The sequence below is a fragment of the Miscanthus floridulus genome, chromosome 8 (assembly GCF_019320115.1).
Source record: "Miscanthus floridulus cultivar M001 chromosome 8, ASM1932011v1, whole genome shotgun sequence".
NCBI lineage: Eukaryota > Viridiplantae > Streptophyta > Magnoliopsida > Poales > Poaceae > Miscanthus > Miscanthus floridulus.
The window spans coordinates 193,909,648-193,927,410 of NC_089587.1; the positions used below are offsets into that span (position 1 = coordinate 193,909,648).

At 45.6% G+C, this 17,763-nt stretch overlaps 2 protein-coding genes across 2 annotated transcripts in view; both read right to left on the reverse strand.

The window, feature by feature from the left end:
• Positions 1-4,067: 4,067 nt before the first annotated feature.
• On the reverse strand, positions 4,068-5,687 carry LOC136470429 (cytochrome P450 CYP94D108-like). Its single transcript, XM_066468280.1, has one exon. It carries the CDS (start codon positions 5,685-5,687, stop codon positions 4,068-4,070), a length of 1,620 nt encoding a protein of 539 aa, XP_066324377.1.
• Positions 5,688-10,048: 4,361 nt separating this feature from the next.
• Positions 10,049-17,763, reverse strand: part of LOC136470430 (probable indole-3-acetic acid-amido synthetase GH3.9) — a 113,931-nt gene continuing 106,216 nt past the window's right edge. Inside the window, exons 3-5 of the mRNA XM_066468281.1 lie at positions 16,070-16,497; positions 15,109-16,017; positions 10,049-10,274 (exon numbers count right to left, since the gene is read on the reverse strand). Coding sequence (XP_066324378.1) covers positions 10,049-10,274; positions 15,109-16,017; positions 16,070-16,497 — 1,563 coding nt within the window. The remainder of the gene's footprint in view (positions 10,275-15,108; positions 16,018-16,069; positions 16,498-17,763) is intronic.

Sequence of the window (17,763 nt, forward strand, 5' to 3'; positions counted from 1 at the left end):
ACAACTTATATGCATGTACGTGTGTATATAAACCAATGCAGTTTTCACTGGATACTCATTGTTATTGAGTTAAACTCAAGTCGGTTACTAATCTTTGACTCGTTGAGAAAAGAACGGGCACTATACCAAGATATGATAGACATTATCCAGGGGTAATTTTGATCTCTCGCGCACAACTATTATTGAATAGACTTTGCCATAATTTATTAACGATCGTACATTATTGGTCGCACAGGGTTTGGAAAGAGTTTATTCGGCAACATCGCAAGGATTGCAAGGCACCACTTAATGTAGTTGAAATACCAGTAAGTTGTACTATATACACTTCCCCACGTGTTTAATTACTATATCGTACTTCAATTTACGTGTGAGATGATGAGAATAATCTTCTTCTCGTACAGTGGTGTTTGTGGCTGGAACCAGGTAATAACTTGTGTGGATACTACGTTTGTGAATTTATCACTGCGCACATAAGAAGAACTCCTGAAGATGTCCTCAGAGTACGTATATATCAATTTTTATTTATTTTTAAATGAATATATATACATATATGTGTATTAATACTTTTCCTTTTATTTCAAATGCAAGACTGAATGGTTGAAACGAAGGGTCATGCAAAAAGACCATCTGAAAGCAGTTCAAGAGTCAATAGCAGGATATCTTCTAGAAAAAGTGCTAAATCCCAACGGCGAGTTCTACTTTGATCCTAAGGAATAAATGATGTAAATTAAATGTTTATTGATATCGTTATTTTCGAGAACAAGATTATGAAAGTGTTGTATATATACATATATATATATCTATAATATATATAGTTTCATACTTTATTCGAATATAATAATGCTCAAGATGAGAATTAGATGTAATTATACGCATGCGTGTATTTATATTAGCAGCGTAGAATACGTACATAAAAACATATTATATATTAAACAAATACGTGTAACTGAACTGAAAACAAATTAAACAAAAAAAAAGAAAAAGAAAAGGAACCTTTAGTCCCGGTTGGGGTTACCAACCGGGACTAAAGGGTGCGCCAGGTTTGCTCGGCTGGAGGGCCTTTAGTCCTGGTTGGTGTTACCAACCAGGACTAAAGGTCCCTCTTTAGTCCCGGCTCGATGACCCGGGACTGAAGGTTCTACCTTTAGTCCCGGGATCGTTGTCCTGGCGCGGTAACCGGGACTAAAGGCTGTTACCGCTCGGGACAACAAGTCTATTCTGTAGTAGTGATAAATAAATAAATTCAAATGAGCTCTAGAGATGAATAAAATGATATTATTGGAGGAGGCTAATCATGCTATTGGACTTGTTGACCAGCACGTGACCGTGAGTCTAGAAATAATGGAGAAGGAGAATGAAGGAATCCTTGTAGGTTAGCTACCTTGGTCGATTACAGCTCGGAGAGGGAGATCGACAGGGCGAGCTAGAGCTCGGAGAGAGAGAGAGAGAGAGAGAGACTGGAGAGGCGAGAGGAGCGAGCAGCGGCGCAGTACGGTGGTGAGCTCAGTGTCGCCCTTTTATAGGCAGGAGAAGCGAAGGCGCGACAGCGACGCATCGTAAGATTAGTGGCTAACTAGCTTGCTTAAAGGTAATCAAGCGCGGCTTGTGCACGACATGCTGCTCAGATGAACAATATTTTCTGCTGTGAATAGTGTTTTCTATGGTGAACAGTGTTTGGATTTCATGTGATGGACTTGAGTGGGTCTTTGGTCCTTCAACGTGTCAACTGGGTTGGCATTAAACAGTGCATATGTGCTAATTGGATTAAGAAGGGAGAAGGAGACCACAGGTCAAGGAAATAATGGAGAAGGAGAAGGAGGGGATTTTTGTAGGCTGGCTACCTCGGCCGATTACAGCTCGGGGAGGGAGGTCGATGGAGCGCAGCTTTCTCAGGCAAGAACACAGGAACTCGATTTGGAGAGTAAGATGGTGAGCGGCGGAGCGCGGCTCTGGAGCTCGACGTGATGGGAGGGTTGCGCGGCGTGTCCTTTATAGGCAGGAGACACGGGGCTGGAGGTGGAGCTGGCACTGGGAAAAATGCCTGGCGTGAGCGACACACTATGGCAGCGGCAGCGCGACGTGCGCTGATAATTTTGTAAGATGATTAGCAAGCGAAGTAAAGGCGTGGGTGATTAGAACAACAAGAGAGGACAGTGACGCGTCGCGAGACTGATGGAGATATAAATCTTGCCAAGTGGTATGCTAATAATTAGTGAATGACAATAATTTGTCATTTGACTTTGTGGCTATGGAGCTCTCACATGGAGAGAGATGACGGCTGGAAGGGCAACTTGGACTTCATGATGCTTGTTGGACGTGATGACCGGATGGATCCTAGTGAATGCTATTTGGGTACATTAGTGTGGGTCTAGAAATAATGGATGACATGCGAATTTCTACGAGCTACTACGGTCGGTCATCTTCGTTTGCTGAAGAGCGCGTGCAACACGCTAGAGGTTGCTGCCTAACTCGCCATTCATGACACGGCGAAGTAATGACACTGTGGTGAAACTTGCCAGTGAAGAGTACTGCAAGCGTGCTACGCGGGCTTGCTCTACGAGTGTGCTGAGGGCGTGCTTCGGGGATCAAGAAGGAGATGAAATAGCGAGAGATGAAGTTGGATCAAGATGACAATAGTGAGTTGAGTTGCGGGAGAATACTTGGACAAGGAATAAATTAGAGCTCAATTTGAGAATTAGTGCAATAAAATTTAATTTCTCATTTTACCACATGCAATAATACATAAACATGATGCTCATGATATGGTTTTAGCAAAAACTGTACAATGTAATACCGAGGGTGTTACATGCATTTGGTAAATAATGGCTCATGTTGTGAGCTTATTATCCTGAACACTACTAAATTTTTGTGCCTACAATGACGATTATTTGGTATAACAAGAGTTTAGTTACATATCCAAAAGGATAAGTGGAATCTATGAGAAAGACACCAAGATTATAGTAGGACCATTGTTAGTGAATTGCTATTGCCAACTTCGCGTTGGGGTCATGCAAATTTACACACTCCTGACTTATGATTAACTGCATATCCTCTATATGCATTTAGTACGTGGGAATCCATGAAGATTTCCTATTTGCGTAAGATTGGGTTACATTGTATACGTACCAATCTCACCACCTCAACGTACATTGTTGGACACACACAGGAAACTAGGGATTAATGTGAGTTTTCAATCTCCTAGAACCTTTTATGGAGGATCTATTTACGGCCCTATACGCTGGTTTATTTTGACAATGAGCGCTTCCAGGCATTAGGGAGGATTTGAAGTACCATATATAATGCTAGGAAATTATTTGAAATGCATAATACATTTCAAACTCAGGATCACGTACTAAATGAACTAAATTTTGAGTTTAAAGAATTGTTGGTTTGCAAAATATTGCAAATAAGCTGCCAAATGCATTTACTGATTACTAAGGTGTCTTTTAAGCTTGTTAATCCTTTGCAAGTATGTGCCGCTTCTGAGTAATGATCTGATCTAGACATGTGAGGCGCGTCGTGCAGCGCCGTGCCGGCACGATAAGTCCTTGCTTTGGCACAAGCACGACTCATAGCATGTCGCCCGGCTTTCGTGTCGTGACACGGTCCAAGCACTTCCATTAGAATATCTTTACTTGTTTTCACCATTTTATTTTCCTAGTCCATTCAAAAAATATATAGGAGAGGTATGATACTAAACACTAGGCAATTGCATAGAAACGTTGTAATCATGCTTATGTTTCTTGCCGTGCTATCCATCATGTTAAGTCCTAGACGTGGTGAGACTCAAAAATTTTTACACCGTGCCATGTCAAAAGATTATGCCGCTATCAATCCTAAAATAGCAGTCTATGTCTCTCTCTCCATATCAAAAAGTAAGTAGTCAATCATTCATTTTATTGACTGAATATAGCTTTACAATCGCAAAATGAAACTCAAAAAATAGATGTAGACAGCAGGAGAAAAAAAAACAAAAGGACAACATATTTACAAACGTTATTATTTGTGTCAAACCAAATAGACACACGATAGCATTATGAGATGTGACACATGTATGCTCTGGATCGTCATTCAGCACTTCCAGCCAGCTCCCTTCTCCTCACTTGCACCGGCAAGCCTCCTTTCATCCTGAGCGTCACGGAGAGGACGTGCTCCGGCACACCGCCGCCGGCGACCTCCTTCCTGACGTCGACCACGAACTCCTCCAGCACGCTAGCGACGACGGACTTCATCTGCACGTACGCCATCTCCTTCCCGAGGCACATCCTGGGCCCAGCATGGAACACGGTATACCGGAACGGGCTCTCCGGCCGGAACGCGCCGTCGTCGCCGAGCCACCGCTCCGGCCGGTACTCGGCGCAGTCGTCGCCCCATATGGCCGGGAGCCGGCCCATGGCGTAGGCGCTGTAGGTGACGGACCAACCCTTTCCGACGTGCGTGCCGTCGGGCAGCGTGTCGTCCGCGGCGCACGACTGCGAGTCGAGCGGCGCCGGCGGGTACAGCCGCATCGACTCGGTGAGCGCGGCGTGCAGGTAGTGCATGCCGCGCAGCGCGTCGAAGCCGAGTGGCTCCCCGGGGCGCGTGCCCGTGGACGCCTCCCGCGCCGCGCGGACCTCGGCGAGGACGCGCGCCGCCACGGCAGGGCGCGACGACAGAAGCCAGAAGAACCACGTCAGCGCCGACGACGTGGTCTCGCGCCCGGCGATGAGGAAGCTGAGCACGATGTCCCTCAGCGCCTCGTCGCTGTGCTCGGCGCTCGCCGCGAACCGCGATAGGACGTCGTCCCTGTGGTGGTCGACCGAAGCGCTCGCGCTCTGGCGCCGGGCGCGGACGATGCCCATGGCGAACGCGTGCACGTCCGCGATGGCCTTCTTGAGCCGCCGCTCCATGCCGACGTTGAGCCACTTCTTGACCTTCCACGAGACCTCGACAGGGTCCAGGAAGCGGCGGATGATGAGGTCCTGCGCCTCGCCGAACGCGCGCATGAACTCGGATTTTTTGGCGTCCGCCCAGCCGCCACCGCCGCCGTCGGCGGCGGCGAGGCAGAGGCAGCAGGGGTCGTGCCCGAACGCGACCATGCAGATGGTGTCGAACGCGAAGCGCTCCAGGACGTGCTGCAGGTCGAGGACGACGCGGCCGTCGCCGTCCGCGGCCCTCCGGAGCAGCGGAAGCAGCCTGCCGGCGACCTCGTCGCTGACGACGTCGACGACGAACCTCCGCAGGGAGCGGCTGCTGAACTCGTGGCTGGCGTTCTTGCGCTGCCAGAGCCACTGCTCGCCGTCGGAGTTGAAGAGGCCGTGGCCGAGGAAGTCGCGGAGCATGGCGGTGGCGTGCTCGCCCTTGGGGTAGTTGGCGAAGTTGGTCCGCAGGACGTGCTCCACGTCGGCGGGGTTCCCGGTGACGATGCCCGTCCGCATCCCGGGGATCCAGAACCCCATCCGGTGGTCCGGACTGGCGACGATGAGCTCCGTGGACCACTCGAGGAAGCGGTGGCGGTTCTTGAGGAACTCCGGGAGGTGGCCCAGGAGCGGGTGCGATTTGAGGCCGTGGGTGGTGGGCTTGTTCTTCTTGGTCGTCGTCAGGGCTCGCGTGATGAGGTGGTAGGAGATGTAGAGGACGAACAGCAGGACGGGCAGGGAGAGTGCGCTGGCTTGCAGCTCGGAGGAGGAAGAGGAATCTATTGCCATTGCCGTTGTCTTCGTAGCTCTTGCTGTTGACATTTGATGGAGGAGCGGAGAGGAGTTATATACACTGCGTCCGCACTCTGCTAGTGCAGTGAGGGAAGTTGCAGTGTCCAACCTAAACTTGTACTCTGAACTCAAGATGGTGGATGCTAGCTAAGGCCCCGTTTAGTTCCCAAAAAATTTTGCATAGTACCCGTCACATCAAATCTTGCGGCATATGCATGGAGTACTAAATGTAGACGAAAAAAAACTAATTGCACAGTTGGATGAGAAATCGTGAGACGAAACTTTTAAACCTAATTAGTCCATAATTAGACACTAATTACCAAATAAAAACGAAAGCGCTACAGTACCCAAAACCCAAAAATTTTTGGATCTAAACACACCCTAAAAATATTCTGAAGAGTGTGCCTGACATGGCCATGGATGGGCACATGCCAAGGTGTTTGTGCTTGTTGACCAAGATACGACCTTGCAGTGCATTGCAGAGCAAGGAAGGTCAACTGGGTGTTTCTTTAATCGAATTGAGGATAACAAATGTTTCAGTGGAAGCTTCCTTATCTTGGGACAGGGGACTTGGTGGTGGTGGAGGCCCAGATAACATTTGCACAGGCCGTGGGCTGACGCGAACAAAGTCCACAGTTCCACACCTAGTCAGACAGTGCCAGGAGCACAGTCATATTTTTAGAAGGAAAAAATCTATTTTACCTCTGTGTTGAAGTCTAGTTTTTCTCTCTGAACTCCAAAACCAGGTAAACCACCTCCCTCAAGTTTTAAAACCATTCATTTTACCTCCCTAGCCTGGTTATAGGTGGTTTTCAAAGGCGGTTTTCCAGATTTTTTTTGCATGTTTTTCCCATTTTCTTAGAGCTAAATCAAATTTTTAAAAGATTCTAGAGATATTTTCACAAGATATAAATATATTATTTGTGTTTCTCGTGTCCTAATACATCTTTAGTACTTTCAAGAGAATTTTTAGAAGCTTAGAGACATTTTTTGTGGTTTAAAAACCTCATTAGGTATTTACTGGATTTATTTTTAAACTAAAAAGACAAAATCGCCTTTGAAAACCACCTATAATTGGGTCAGGGAGGTAAAATGAACGGTTTTATAAGTTGAGGGAGGTGGTTTACCCGGTTTTGGAGTTCAGGGAGAAAACCTAGACTTCAATGATAGTTAAGGGAGGTAAAATGGACTTTTTCATTTTTAGAACAACTTAGGATTTAGAACAGAGTGAGTAATTTACTCTAGTATTGATTAAAGGTACATATGATCAAGACTAAAATGTCCACAAAACAAAGAGAAACTTCAAAATATTTAAAGAAATTCCAATTTAACTTTAACTTTGCGCTCCTTCGTACTTCCCCTATTAAAAAATGATAAGCCATTTCTGAGCAGAGGGAGTACCTTGGAAGCCCCCTGAAGTATCACTACCCTTAACTTGAAAAAGTAACTCATGCTTTATAAATGCAACCAAGCATTCATCGAAATATTGATTCTCCATCTTAGTTCTCAAATTATCCTTCACATAATTCATTGAGCTAGCAAAGGACTCTCTCAACACTAGTAGTTGCAATGAAGGTACCAGCACCAATTTGAGGAGCTTAGAGCATCTCCAGGATTTCTGTAAAACATCTCCGTAGTTTGATTTTTTAGAAAAAGGAAAAAAAGTTTCATCCAACAGTTTGGTAAAAGAGCTCCTTAAAAATAAAAAGTTGTCAAATATCATCTCTAGCTCATAAGTTTCCGCAGTCGAGAGGAACTCTATATCTGCTCCCCATCTAACATTTTTCTCGGGAGATCAGAGTAAATTAGACGCAATGAGTAAATTAAGAAAGTAAAAGGTTTCAAGTGAGAAAACGATAAGAGCTATTAAAAGAGGTTTGGTTGGTTAGAAATAGTTTGGGGTTTCTAATGCAAAATTGTTTAAAAAGCTAAGATGGTAAACTGCTAGAGAGAAAAATAAATTGATGTTACTACTTATTTTGTTAACTCGTTAAATTTATTGGTTTAGCAAGTTAATTATAGGAAGGTAAATTTTGCTCAGGGACACCGCTCAAACGTGGAATATGCCGTTGGACACCGCCAACTCGATAATTGGCCCTGTACCAATATGAAAACCATGTTACTTGCCACAGGACAACACAATCATTTAAATATTTATTTTCTATGGTTTGGGAGAGAGAAAGGCACGATAAGTCTTCCACCTCCTGACTCCACCCTTCTGTCTCCTCTGTCCTTCTCCAACGCCTACCGCACGGTGTCGTCCTCTCCTCTTTGGCCACATGGTCAGCAACGAGCACCTCGACCCTCTGCCCTGTGCCTTGTGGCTCCTGATGCCATCCCACAACACGCGCGGCCGCCGTGTGCCCTGCCCACCTCATCCGCCCCTACGATGGCCGCGCCATCGGGTAGCGCGCCCCTAGGCTAGCTGCACCACCGGGGAGCTCCCTACCATGCGCAAGCCTTGAGGGAGAAGTTATATGAGTCATGGGCAAAATCGTCTATTCCCCCTCCTTTCACTTTTCTAGATTTGAGAAATTAATACTTTAATGGGTGCGGTGTCTTCTGACAAACGACCACGATTTTATAATGGTACGTAGCAATATTGAAGTTGGCGGTGTGAAATAAACCAATTCCGTTGAAGTTGGATGTCCTACAGCAAAATTTGTCACTGAAGGTACTCTTATAAACAACATCATTGTTTATTTCAACAAGCATAATGGAAAGGCGCACCCTAACTTGCTTGCAAAATATCTCAGTAACAGCCTGGTCAACACCAACAAATAACTCGACAATAACCTGTTGTGGCATTGATAGTTTGATATGGACCAACTAATTAAGTAACTAACAATACTGATGAATTAATCACGCTTTAATTTTTTAAACAACTAGTAAGTGGTATCTCAACAAACACATATTGTTGACAAAAAAGTTAGGTTTTTCTAGACGAGAAAGCTAGATATTGCTCGAGTGTTTCTCCCGCGCTCGACTTCGTGGACGTCGGATCTGATCTGATCTGTGCGCCCACGTCTGGTGTTTCTCAACCGGCGCGCGCTCGACTTCCGTCAGTAATACAGACCAGTGTTAAACAACTGTAACTAAATGTATATTAAAAAATATTATTAAATTCATTTTTATTAACTTTATTTAAAGATATAAATATTATACGTATTTTTTGCAAATTAAATCAAATTTGTGCCACGCACACGGAGCGGGGGAGCACTCGCATGCGACTGCACGTCGAGTTGGCCGTAGCTTGCTCACATGCAGATGCAGCAGTGCGCGCGGCGGCGCGGTAGGCCGTAGGCAGGCAGTCAGCAGCAGAGCGCATCTTTCATGCGACTGCTGGCCCTGGCCACACCCGTCCACCTCGGCCCCTGTGCCGCTTTGCGTTTAAACAGCAGCCGCTAGGCCCTGCCATTAACGTCTGTATGCATACAGATTTATTCCTTTAGTCGGGATGGATTATATTTTATTGTACCATATTTTACTATTTTCATTTTGGTGTAAATTTTATATTTAATTAGTGCAAATTGATTATTCGTAAATAAGAATAGTCAGAATTACTCGAACAGTTATCTGATATTTTTTTTTGTTTTTTTTATTTCTGTATATTTTATTTGGTTAAATTTTCCAATTTGGCTTTCAATGAAATAATCTGACTTTATTTTTGTTTTTTTAATATTTTTGTATTATTTAGATATTTTTTTGGTTCATTTGATTGCACTCTCGATCTAGTGTTTCAGGGGCATGGACCACTCGGGTGTCAGGCATCCCTAAAACGCCCGAGCGGTGGGTAGACAACCTCTTTCTGGTTTGAATCTTGACTGAAATTGGCTGAAAAATACTGTTTTGGTTGAATTGATATGAGAGAAAAATACTGTTCCAGCTGAAAAAATAAGCCGAACAAGCCGAATATGGGAAAGCTGAACTAGGCCAATAAAGTAGCACGGCTGAGGTACATGGTGAAATGTAAAGGCGACATTCCAATATGACAAATAATAGTGCAGTAGAACTAAAACACGTGATCATTATTTTTCTTGAAAGATAAACAGTGACAATTATAATAGCGTGGATCAAATAATTCAGCCCTTATTATATTTTTCCAAAAAAGACCACGTTCGGCATACCTTATAATCCGCACTATTTATCTTATTTTTTTAGCTGGAACAGTGTTTTTCTCTCGCAACAATTCAGCCATAATAATATTTTTCAACCAATTCAGTCAAAGTTTTAGCAAGCCAAACGGGAACAAAAAAAAAATCCTTATTAGATTGCGTGCTTTCGGACTTTTGCCAGCTTCCCCATTATGCAGCAGGGCATCATGCTCATCAGCATTTCTCCCTGTTGTCCATGTCTGGTTATTGGAACCGTTGACTAGGCACCCAGTGCGGCAATGCGGGGCTGAAGTGGTTGGAGACGACGCGCGAGTCGAGCAGCTCGATGACCGGCGGCGCGGTAACGCATCGGGGCACCTTGTACTGGCCGATGGAGGCGCCACGCGCCACGGCATGGTCCGCGAGCTCCTCGAAGGTTCCTGGCCGGACCACCTGGATCTCCAGCGGCTCGACGGTGCCATCCGTCGGGCTCTGTTGGATATATTATGGGCTTGACCCATATAATATTTAATAAATCTAATAAAACTATATGAATTATATTAAATAGTGTGCTAGTTATGACTTAGCATCATACGGGATTTTGACTAGATGATGACTTAATTTATATAGTTAGACATTGTCTATCTATATTGAGAAGTTGAGAAAAGTATACTGGCGTGCCACATGTGCGCACGACGCCGGGCCGGGCCAGACCGTGGCGGGCAGGCGGCGAGCGAACGGATAGTGTTTTGTCAATCAAATCGCATAATCACAGGAGTTACTTCTGTTTATGATATAATGGCGATTTGATGATGGACGTTTCGTCCGTTTTCGTTGCTGGCGTTGATGGCGAGAGCTCTCTCGTCTCCTATCTCCTGATCTCCTCCTACGTCCCTTCGCTTACCCGTGGGATGGCTTAAAAGTGCCTGTCTCTCGTCTGTCTTCCCGTTCGCAAAATCCAACCACTGTTCCACAACCCCAAAGCTTCTCCATCCTGGTTCTTGTGCGCGCAAGCTCTGGGAGAGTAGGCCTCCGGAATGTCTGCTGTCTTCGAGTTTGCCTGCTCGAGTGAAGGGCGGCAATCACGTTTTTGGGGAGTGTCGCTGGCGGCACGACTACTCACTAGTCATCTGGTGATCGACACTGCTTCCCACCTGCACTGCATCGAACGGATGACTACATCAACATGCACTATGTCTACGAGTGCATCCGGCTCTGCCGTTGGGTATGTCTCTGTGAATCCAACCTTTCCAGTAAGGTTTCTGGTAATAATCCTGCTCGTTAGTATCATCAACATGTTTGTCACAAGTAGATCACACAAGCACATACATGATCTCACAAACCTTTTGTATATTGCTATTTTCTGGATTAAATCATCGTTGAAAATGCCTAAATATCTAACAATCCAAAAATGTGATAGGCAGTTCTCGGTAGCTGGTTTTGCGAATATGTTGAAACCAAATATCTTTGAGGGCACTCATTACAAGAGGTGGTGGCAGAAGTGCATTCTATGGTTGACTGCTATGCACTGCTATTTTGTTGCTGAACCTAGGGCTGTTGGGCCGTATTCTCCTGATGAGGAGCGTGCGTTCCAACACGCTGATACTATGTTCAAGGCTACAATTCTTAGCGTGCTAGGAGATTCCATAGTGGATGCATATGTGCCACTACAGACTGGTAAAGAGATGTGGGATGCACTTGAGGCCAAATATGGAGTATCTGATGCTGGTAGTGAGTTGTATGTCATGGAGCAGTTTCATGATTACAGGATGGTTGACAACCGTTCTGTAGTCGAACAAGCTCATGAAATACAAATTCTAGCAAAAGAACTCGAAATATTTGGTTGTGTATTGCCTGAGCAGTTTGTGGCAGGTCGCATCATTGCAAAATTGCCACAGGCTTGGATAGATTTTGCTACTTCTCTAAAACATAAGAGACAGGAATTTGGCATTGCCGATCTCATTGGCTCTTTGGATGTTGAAGAGAAGGCGAGAGCAAAAGACGTCCGTGGCAAGAAAGTTGTTGAGGTAGGTTGTAGTGCCCATGTGGTACAGAAACATTCTCAAAACTCCCACAAGAAGAAATTCTAGCAAGATCTCAAACAAAAGAACACTACGCCTTTTAAGAAGAAGAAGAAGAAGAAGAAGAACAAGAAAAAGGGAAATTGCTTCACTTGCGGCAATCCTGGACACTATGCTAAGGATTGTCCGGATGGTAAGTGGAAACCCAAAAAGAGGATAATAATATAGTCACTCAAAAGAGTAAGAGACGAAGGACTACAAAGTCTTTTGGTGAAGACTATATTATATACCTAGTGGATGATACTCCTAAAATCATAGAAGAGGCATATTCATCTCTTGGTGCTGACTTATGGAAGGAAGCAGTTCAGAGTGAAATGGAATCTATTATGTCCAACGGAACTTGGGAGGTTGTTGATCGTCCCTACGGGGTGCAAACTTGTGGGATATAAATGGGTGTTCAAGAAGAAGCTTAGGCCTGATGGTACTATTGAAAAGTACAAGGCGAGGCTTGTAGCGAAAGGCTATACATAGAAAGAAGGTGAAGATTATTTTGATACTTATTCATCAGTTGCCCGTCTAATGACTATACGAGTGCTACTTTCCTTGGCTGTCTCACATGGTCTTCTCATTCATCAAATGGACGTTAAGACAACTTTCTTGAATGGAGAGCTTGAGGAAGAGATTTATATGGATCAGCTAGATGGGTTTGTAGCAAATGGTCAAAAGGGAAAGGTGTGTAAACTATTGAAATCTTTATATGGCTTAAAGCAAGCACCTAAGCAGTGGTATGAGAAATTCGATAGAACTTTGACATCAGTCGGTTTTGTTGTGAATGAAGCTGATAAATGTGTTTATTATCGGTATGGTGGAGGAGAAGGTGTGATATTGTGCTTATATGTGGATGATATACTAATTTTTAGAAACAATGTTAATGTGATTAAGAAAGTGAAAGACTTTTTATCTAGTAACTTTGAAATGAAAGACTTGGGAGAGGCTGATGTTATTCTTAACATAAAGCTACTGAGAGAAGGAAATGGTGGGGTAACACTTGTGCAATCCCACTATGTGGAAAAGGTGTTGAGTCGCTTTGGGTATAGTGACTGCACACCTGCTCCAACTCTTTATGACCTAAGTGTGCTATTAAGGAAAAATCAAAGAATAGCACGGGATCAATTGAGATATTCTCAAATTATTCGCTCACTTATGTATTTAGCTAGTGCAACAAGGCCTGACATCTCATTTGCTGTGGGCAAACTCAGCCGGTTTGTTTCAAATTCGGGAGATGTTCATTGGCATGCTCTTGAGAGGGTATTGCACTATCTAAAAGGGACTATGAGCTATGGCATTCACTATACCAGGTACCCGAGGGTACTAGAGGGTTATTGTGATGCGAACTGAATATCTGATGTTGATGAGATATACGCCACGAGTGGATATGTGTTTTCACTTGGAGGTGGCGCTGTTTCTTGGAAGTCTTGCAAGCAGACCATCTTAACGAGGTCAACAATGGAAGCAGAACTCACAACATTAGATACCGCCACAGTTGAAGTAGAGTGGCTTCGTGAACTCCTTATGGATTTGCCGGTAGTTAAAAAACCAATACCAGCTATTTTCATGAACTGTGATAATCAGACGGTGATAATCAAGGTAAACAGTTCTAGGGATAACATGAAGTCTACAAGGCATGTGAAAAGGCGGTTAAAATCTATCAGAAAACTGAGAAACTCTAGAGTAATAGCATTGGACTATGTCCATACATCTGAGAATCTAGCAGATCAGTTTACTAAGGGTCTATCACGCAATGTGATAGAAGGTGCATCAAGGGAGATAGGCTTGAGACCCACTTGAAGTCGTTCCATAGTGGTAACCTATCCTATGTGATCGAAGATCCTGTGAAATAGGATGGTGAAACAAGCTAGTGGTTGACTGATGGAGAAACCCCTTATTTTAAGGCCTAAATAGTTTGAGATGCACTGTTTCTCTTATGCTGTATGGCAGACTGGTTAACACCTTAATGTGATCCGAGTGGCTTATTAAAGCAGGGTTGTTGTCCTACAGAACATCCTAAAAGGAACACACCTATATGAGTTCAACTGCTAGTCACAGTCTATGAGATGTGGGTAATCTCTAGATACTCATGAAAGGCCTCGAAGTGTGACTTATATGCTTCAAACAGAGGAGACGCTTGTAGCAATCTAGTACCATGAAAGAACTTTAGTGAAACTCAATTCGCACAAAACTATCAATTCAAGGCAAAGTCCATTGTTCAGTTGTGAATGTGTGGAACTCTTGTTCTAGACGGATGTTCAACTTAACAGTCTCCGTCGAAACTCTGGTATATCAAAGAACTGTGGTTTCTGAGGTTGTTTGTTACATATCCTAGAGTTTGGTGAGGATTGTTGGATATATTATGGGCTTGGCCCATATAATGTTTAATAAATCCAATAAAACTCTATGGATTGTAATAAATAGTGTGCTAGTTATGACTTAGCACCATACGAGATTTTGACTAGACGATGACTCAATTTATATAGTTGGACATTGTCTATCTATATTGAGAAGTTGAGAAAAGTACACTGGCGTGCCACACGCGCGCGCGCCGCCACCGCCACCGCCGGGCCGAGGCCATGGGCAGGCAGGCGGCGAGCGAGCGGACGGATGGACGGACGTATAGTGTTTTGTCAATCAAATCGCATAATCATAGGAGTTACTTCTGTTTTTGATATAATGGCGATTTGATGACGGAAGTTTCGTCCGTTTCCGTTGCTGGCGTTCATGGCGAGAACTCTCTCGTCTCCTGTCTCCTGATCTCCTCCTGCGTCCCTTCGCTTACCTATGGGATGGCTTAAAAGTGCCTCTCTCTCGTCTATCTTCTTGTTCGCAAAATCCAACCACTGTTCCACAGCCACAAAGCTTCTCTGTCCTGGTTCTTGCACGCACAAGCTCTGGGAGAGTAGGCCTCCGGAACGTCTGTTGTCTTCGAGTTCGCCTGTTCGGGTGAAGGGTGGCAATCACGTTTTTATGGAGTGTCGCTGGCGGCACGACTACTCACTAGTCCTCCGGTGATCGGCACTGCTTTCCACCTGCACTGCATCGAACGGAACGACTGCATCAACAGGCACTATGTCTACGAGTGCATCCGGCTCTGCCGTTGGGTATGTATCTGTGAATCCACCTTTCCAGTAAGGTTTTTAGTATCATCAACATGTTTGTCACAAGTAGATCACACAAGCACATACATGACCTTTTGTATATTGCTATTTTCCACATTAAATCGCCGTTGAAAATGCCTAAATATCTAACAGGCTCTGCCTGTACACCGAGCTCAGGGCCTCCTCCATCTCCAGGTAGCAGCGGTCCAGCACGTCGCCGTCGACCACGACGTCCGCGGACGACGACTCCTCGGCGCCGAGCAGCTGCAGCTCCCAGTAGACGACGTAGTGCCCCGGCACGGTCTCGCCGCACGTCCGGGCGGTGTAGTCCGCCACGGCGGCGCCAAGCGGGCGGAGCAGCGCGGACGACGCGCGTTCCACCGCACGCTGCAGCTCCGCCTCGTCCGTCTTGTCGCCGTCGACGGACAGCAACACGTTGTTGCGGCGCACGAACCGGAACTCCGGCGCCGCGTTGTGGAACCGCGTCACGCGGAGGACGTCGCCGACGCGGTACCGGCACAGCCCGGGGTACGTGGTCACCACCAGCTCGTACCCCCGCCCGGCCTCCACGCGGGCGAGCTCCACGAGCTGGCTCGCCGTGACGGCGTCCGCGCAAGCGGCGGCGGCGTCCGTCGGGAGGAACTCGAAGTAGGCCATGTGGGGCATGATGGTGTAGGACACCTCGGACGGGTCGCACATCGGTCGGAGGTTGAAGCCGATTCTGCACTCCGAGGTCACGTACGAGGTGGAGACGATCGGGAGTCCGCCGCTGTAGTAATTCAGGGCTGGGACGTACTGCGCCATGGAGCCCGTGGCTACGGCTTCGATGTACTTGGTGTTTGGCCAAAGACGCGCGATGATGCCGGCCCCGTTGCTTCTGGAGCCCTCGGAACGGATGAACTGTGCGAGCTCGGGGTCTCGCTGTCGAAGGACGCCGGCGACCGCCTGACGCACCGAGGGGTCAGTGACGCGGTCGGTGAGCGTGCCGGCATCGATGTCCGCGGCGAGCTGCGCCCAGTTCCGCTGGAAGAAGCGGAGGGCATCCAGTGCATGCAAGCATCGATCATGTCGTGCACCATCTTCTTATCTGTGACTCTGTGCTTAGTGCTTACTGATTGATGACTGCCCTGACGAGGCTGCGCTGTTGTTGGTGGCGGTCGCGCTCATCCTCCACGGTGGGAATCAGCTTGCGCTCGCCGCCGAAGGTGCCGGAGCTGGTGAAGAACTCGGAGACGGGGTGGCCGGACCCGGACAGGATGGACGAGCGGTCGATGCGCAGGATGTACGGCTGCAGGTCCTCGTAGGTCACCATGGGGACCTTGGCCCGGAAGGTGGCGTGGTCGGTGGCGCCGCCCAGGCCGCACCTCGTCGCGAGGCACTCGGCATCGGCGTTGCGGGCGAGGATCTCCACCAGCACGCGCTGCTGCACGGCGTCCACGTCGGCGGCCACCTCCTCGATGAACCGGAGCCTGTCGTCGTCCGTCGTCGTCTCCGTCGTCACTGCTGCCAGTGACTGGTTCAGGGGCTGTTTGCTGCACTCCTAAAATTCCTGGCACATCATGAAGTATTAAATATAGACTAATTACAAAACTAATTACATAATTTGTGACTAATTTACGAGATGAATCTTTTAAGCCTAATTAGTTCATAATTTGACAACTTGGTGCTACAGTAAACATACGCTAATGATAGATTAATTAGGCTTAAAAATTTCATCTCAAAAATTAGCCTCCATCTATGTAATTGTTTTTGTAATTAATCTATATTTAATGCTTCTTATTAGTATCTAAGCATTCGATGTGACATAAATTTTAGGAACGACTAAAGAACCAAACACCCCCTCAATCTATCTAGGACTGCGAAACGCTAGCTGTTTTGGGGAGGGGTCTCAGCTTGTTTCAGTTTCTTTCAGCTTATTCTCTCTAACAGAATACTATTGAATCAGTCGAAATCAGCCGAAATAAGCCACAAACTAGATAAGCCGAACACCCGATAACGATGAGTTTCTACCAGGCTTGCGTTATATAGTTAACACAGCTCTGATATCAATTTGTCACACCCAATTTTAAGGACAAAATCGAATGTAGAACTCTATGTGTGCCTAGAAAAGTCACACACATAAAATGACAAATTACAATATATGTCACATATGTTTATTACATAGCGAACAATATCTCATAAAAAAGGTAGCATGTCTAATAAATAAGCGGAATAACGTGATTGCTAATTATAAAATTAATTGCAAAAGCCGTGACTGATTCGCGAGATGAATATATTAAGCCTAATCAATTCATCATTAGCACATATTTACTACAGCACCACGTAGTTAAATCATTGATTAATTAGACTTAATAGATTTGTCTCGCAAATTAGTCTCAATCTATATAATTAATTTTATAATTAATTTATATTTATTACTCTATATTAGTGTCGAATATCCGATACGACATGAACAAAAGTCCATAGAACCAGACACCCTGTCACAGAGCGAGGCTCCTTCTGCACACTGCGCTACCACAGTCGATCGGAAGCATTCAGAGGCCAAGGCTACATATCTACTCACATCACCGTCATGGAAATAATTCAGATAAATGACTGCAGTAGTAGTGGCTGGCACGGAAGAAACAATGGTCATACTTGACTACGGTATCCATCAAGGGCCATGTTTAGTTCATCAAAAATCTAAACTTTGGCACTATGCAAAAAGAAGATTTCCCATCACATCAAACTTACGGTACATGCATGAAGTACTAAATGTTGATGAAATCAAAAACTAATTGCACAGTTTGGTTGTACTTTGCGAGAT

What these genes read in the sequence shown, in the direction of transcription:
- LOC136470429 (XM_066468280.1), bottom strand. Translation starts at nt 5,687, where the DNA reads ATGGCAATAGATTCCTCTTCCTCCTCCGAGCTGCAAGCCAGCGCACTC.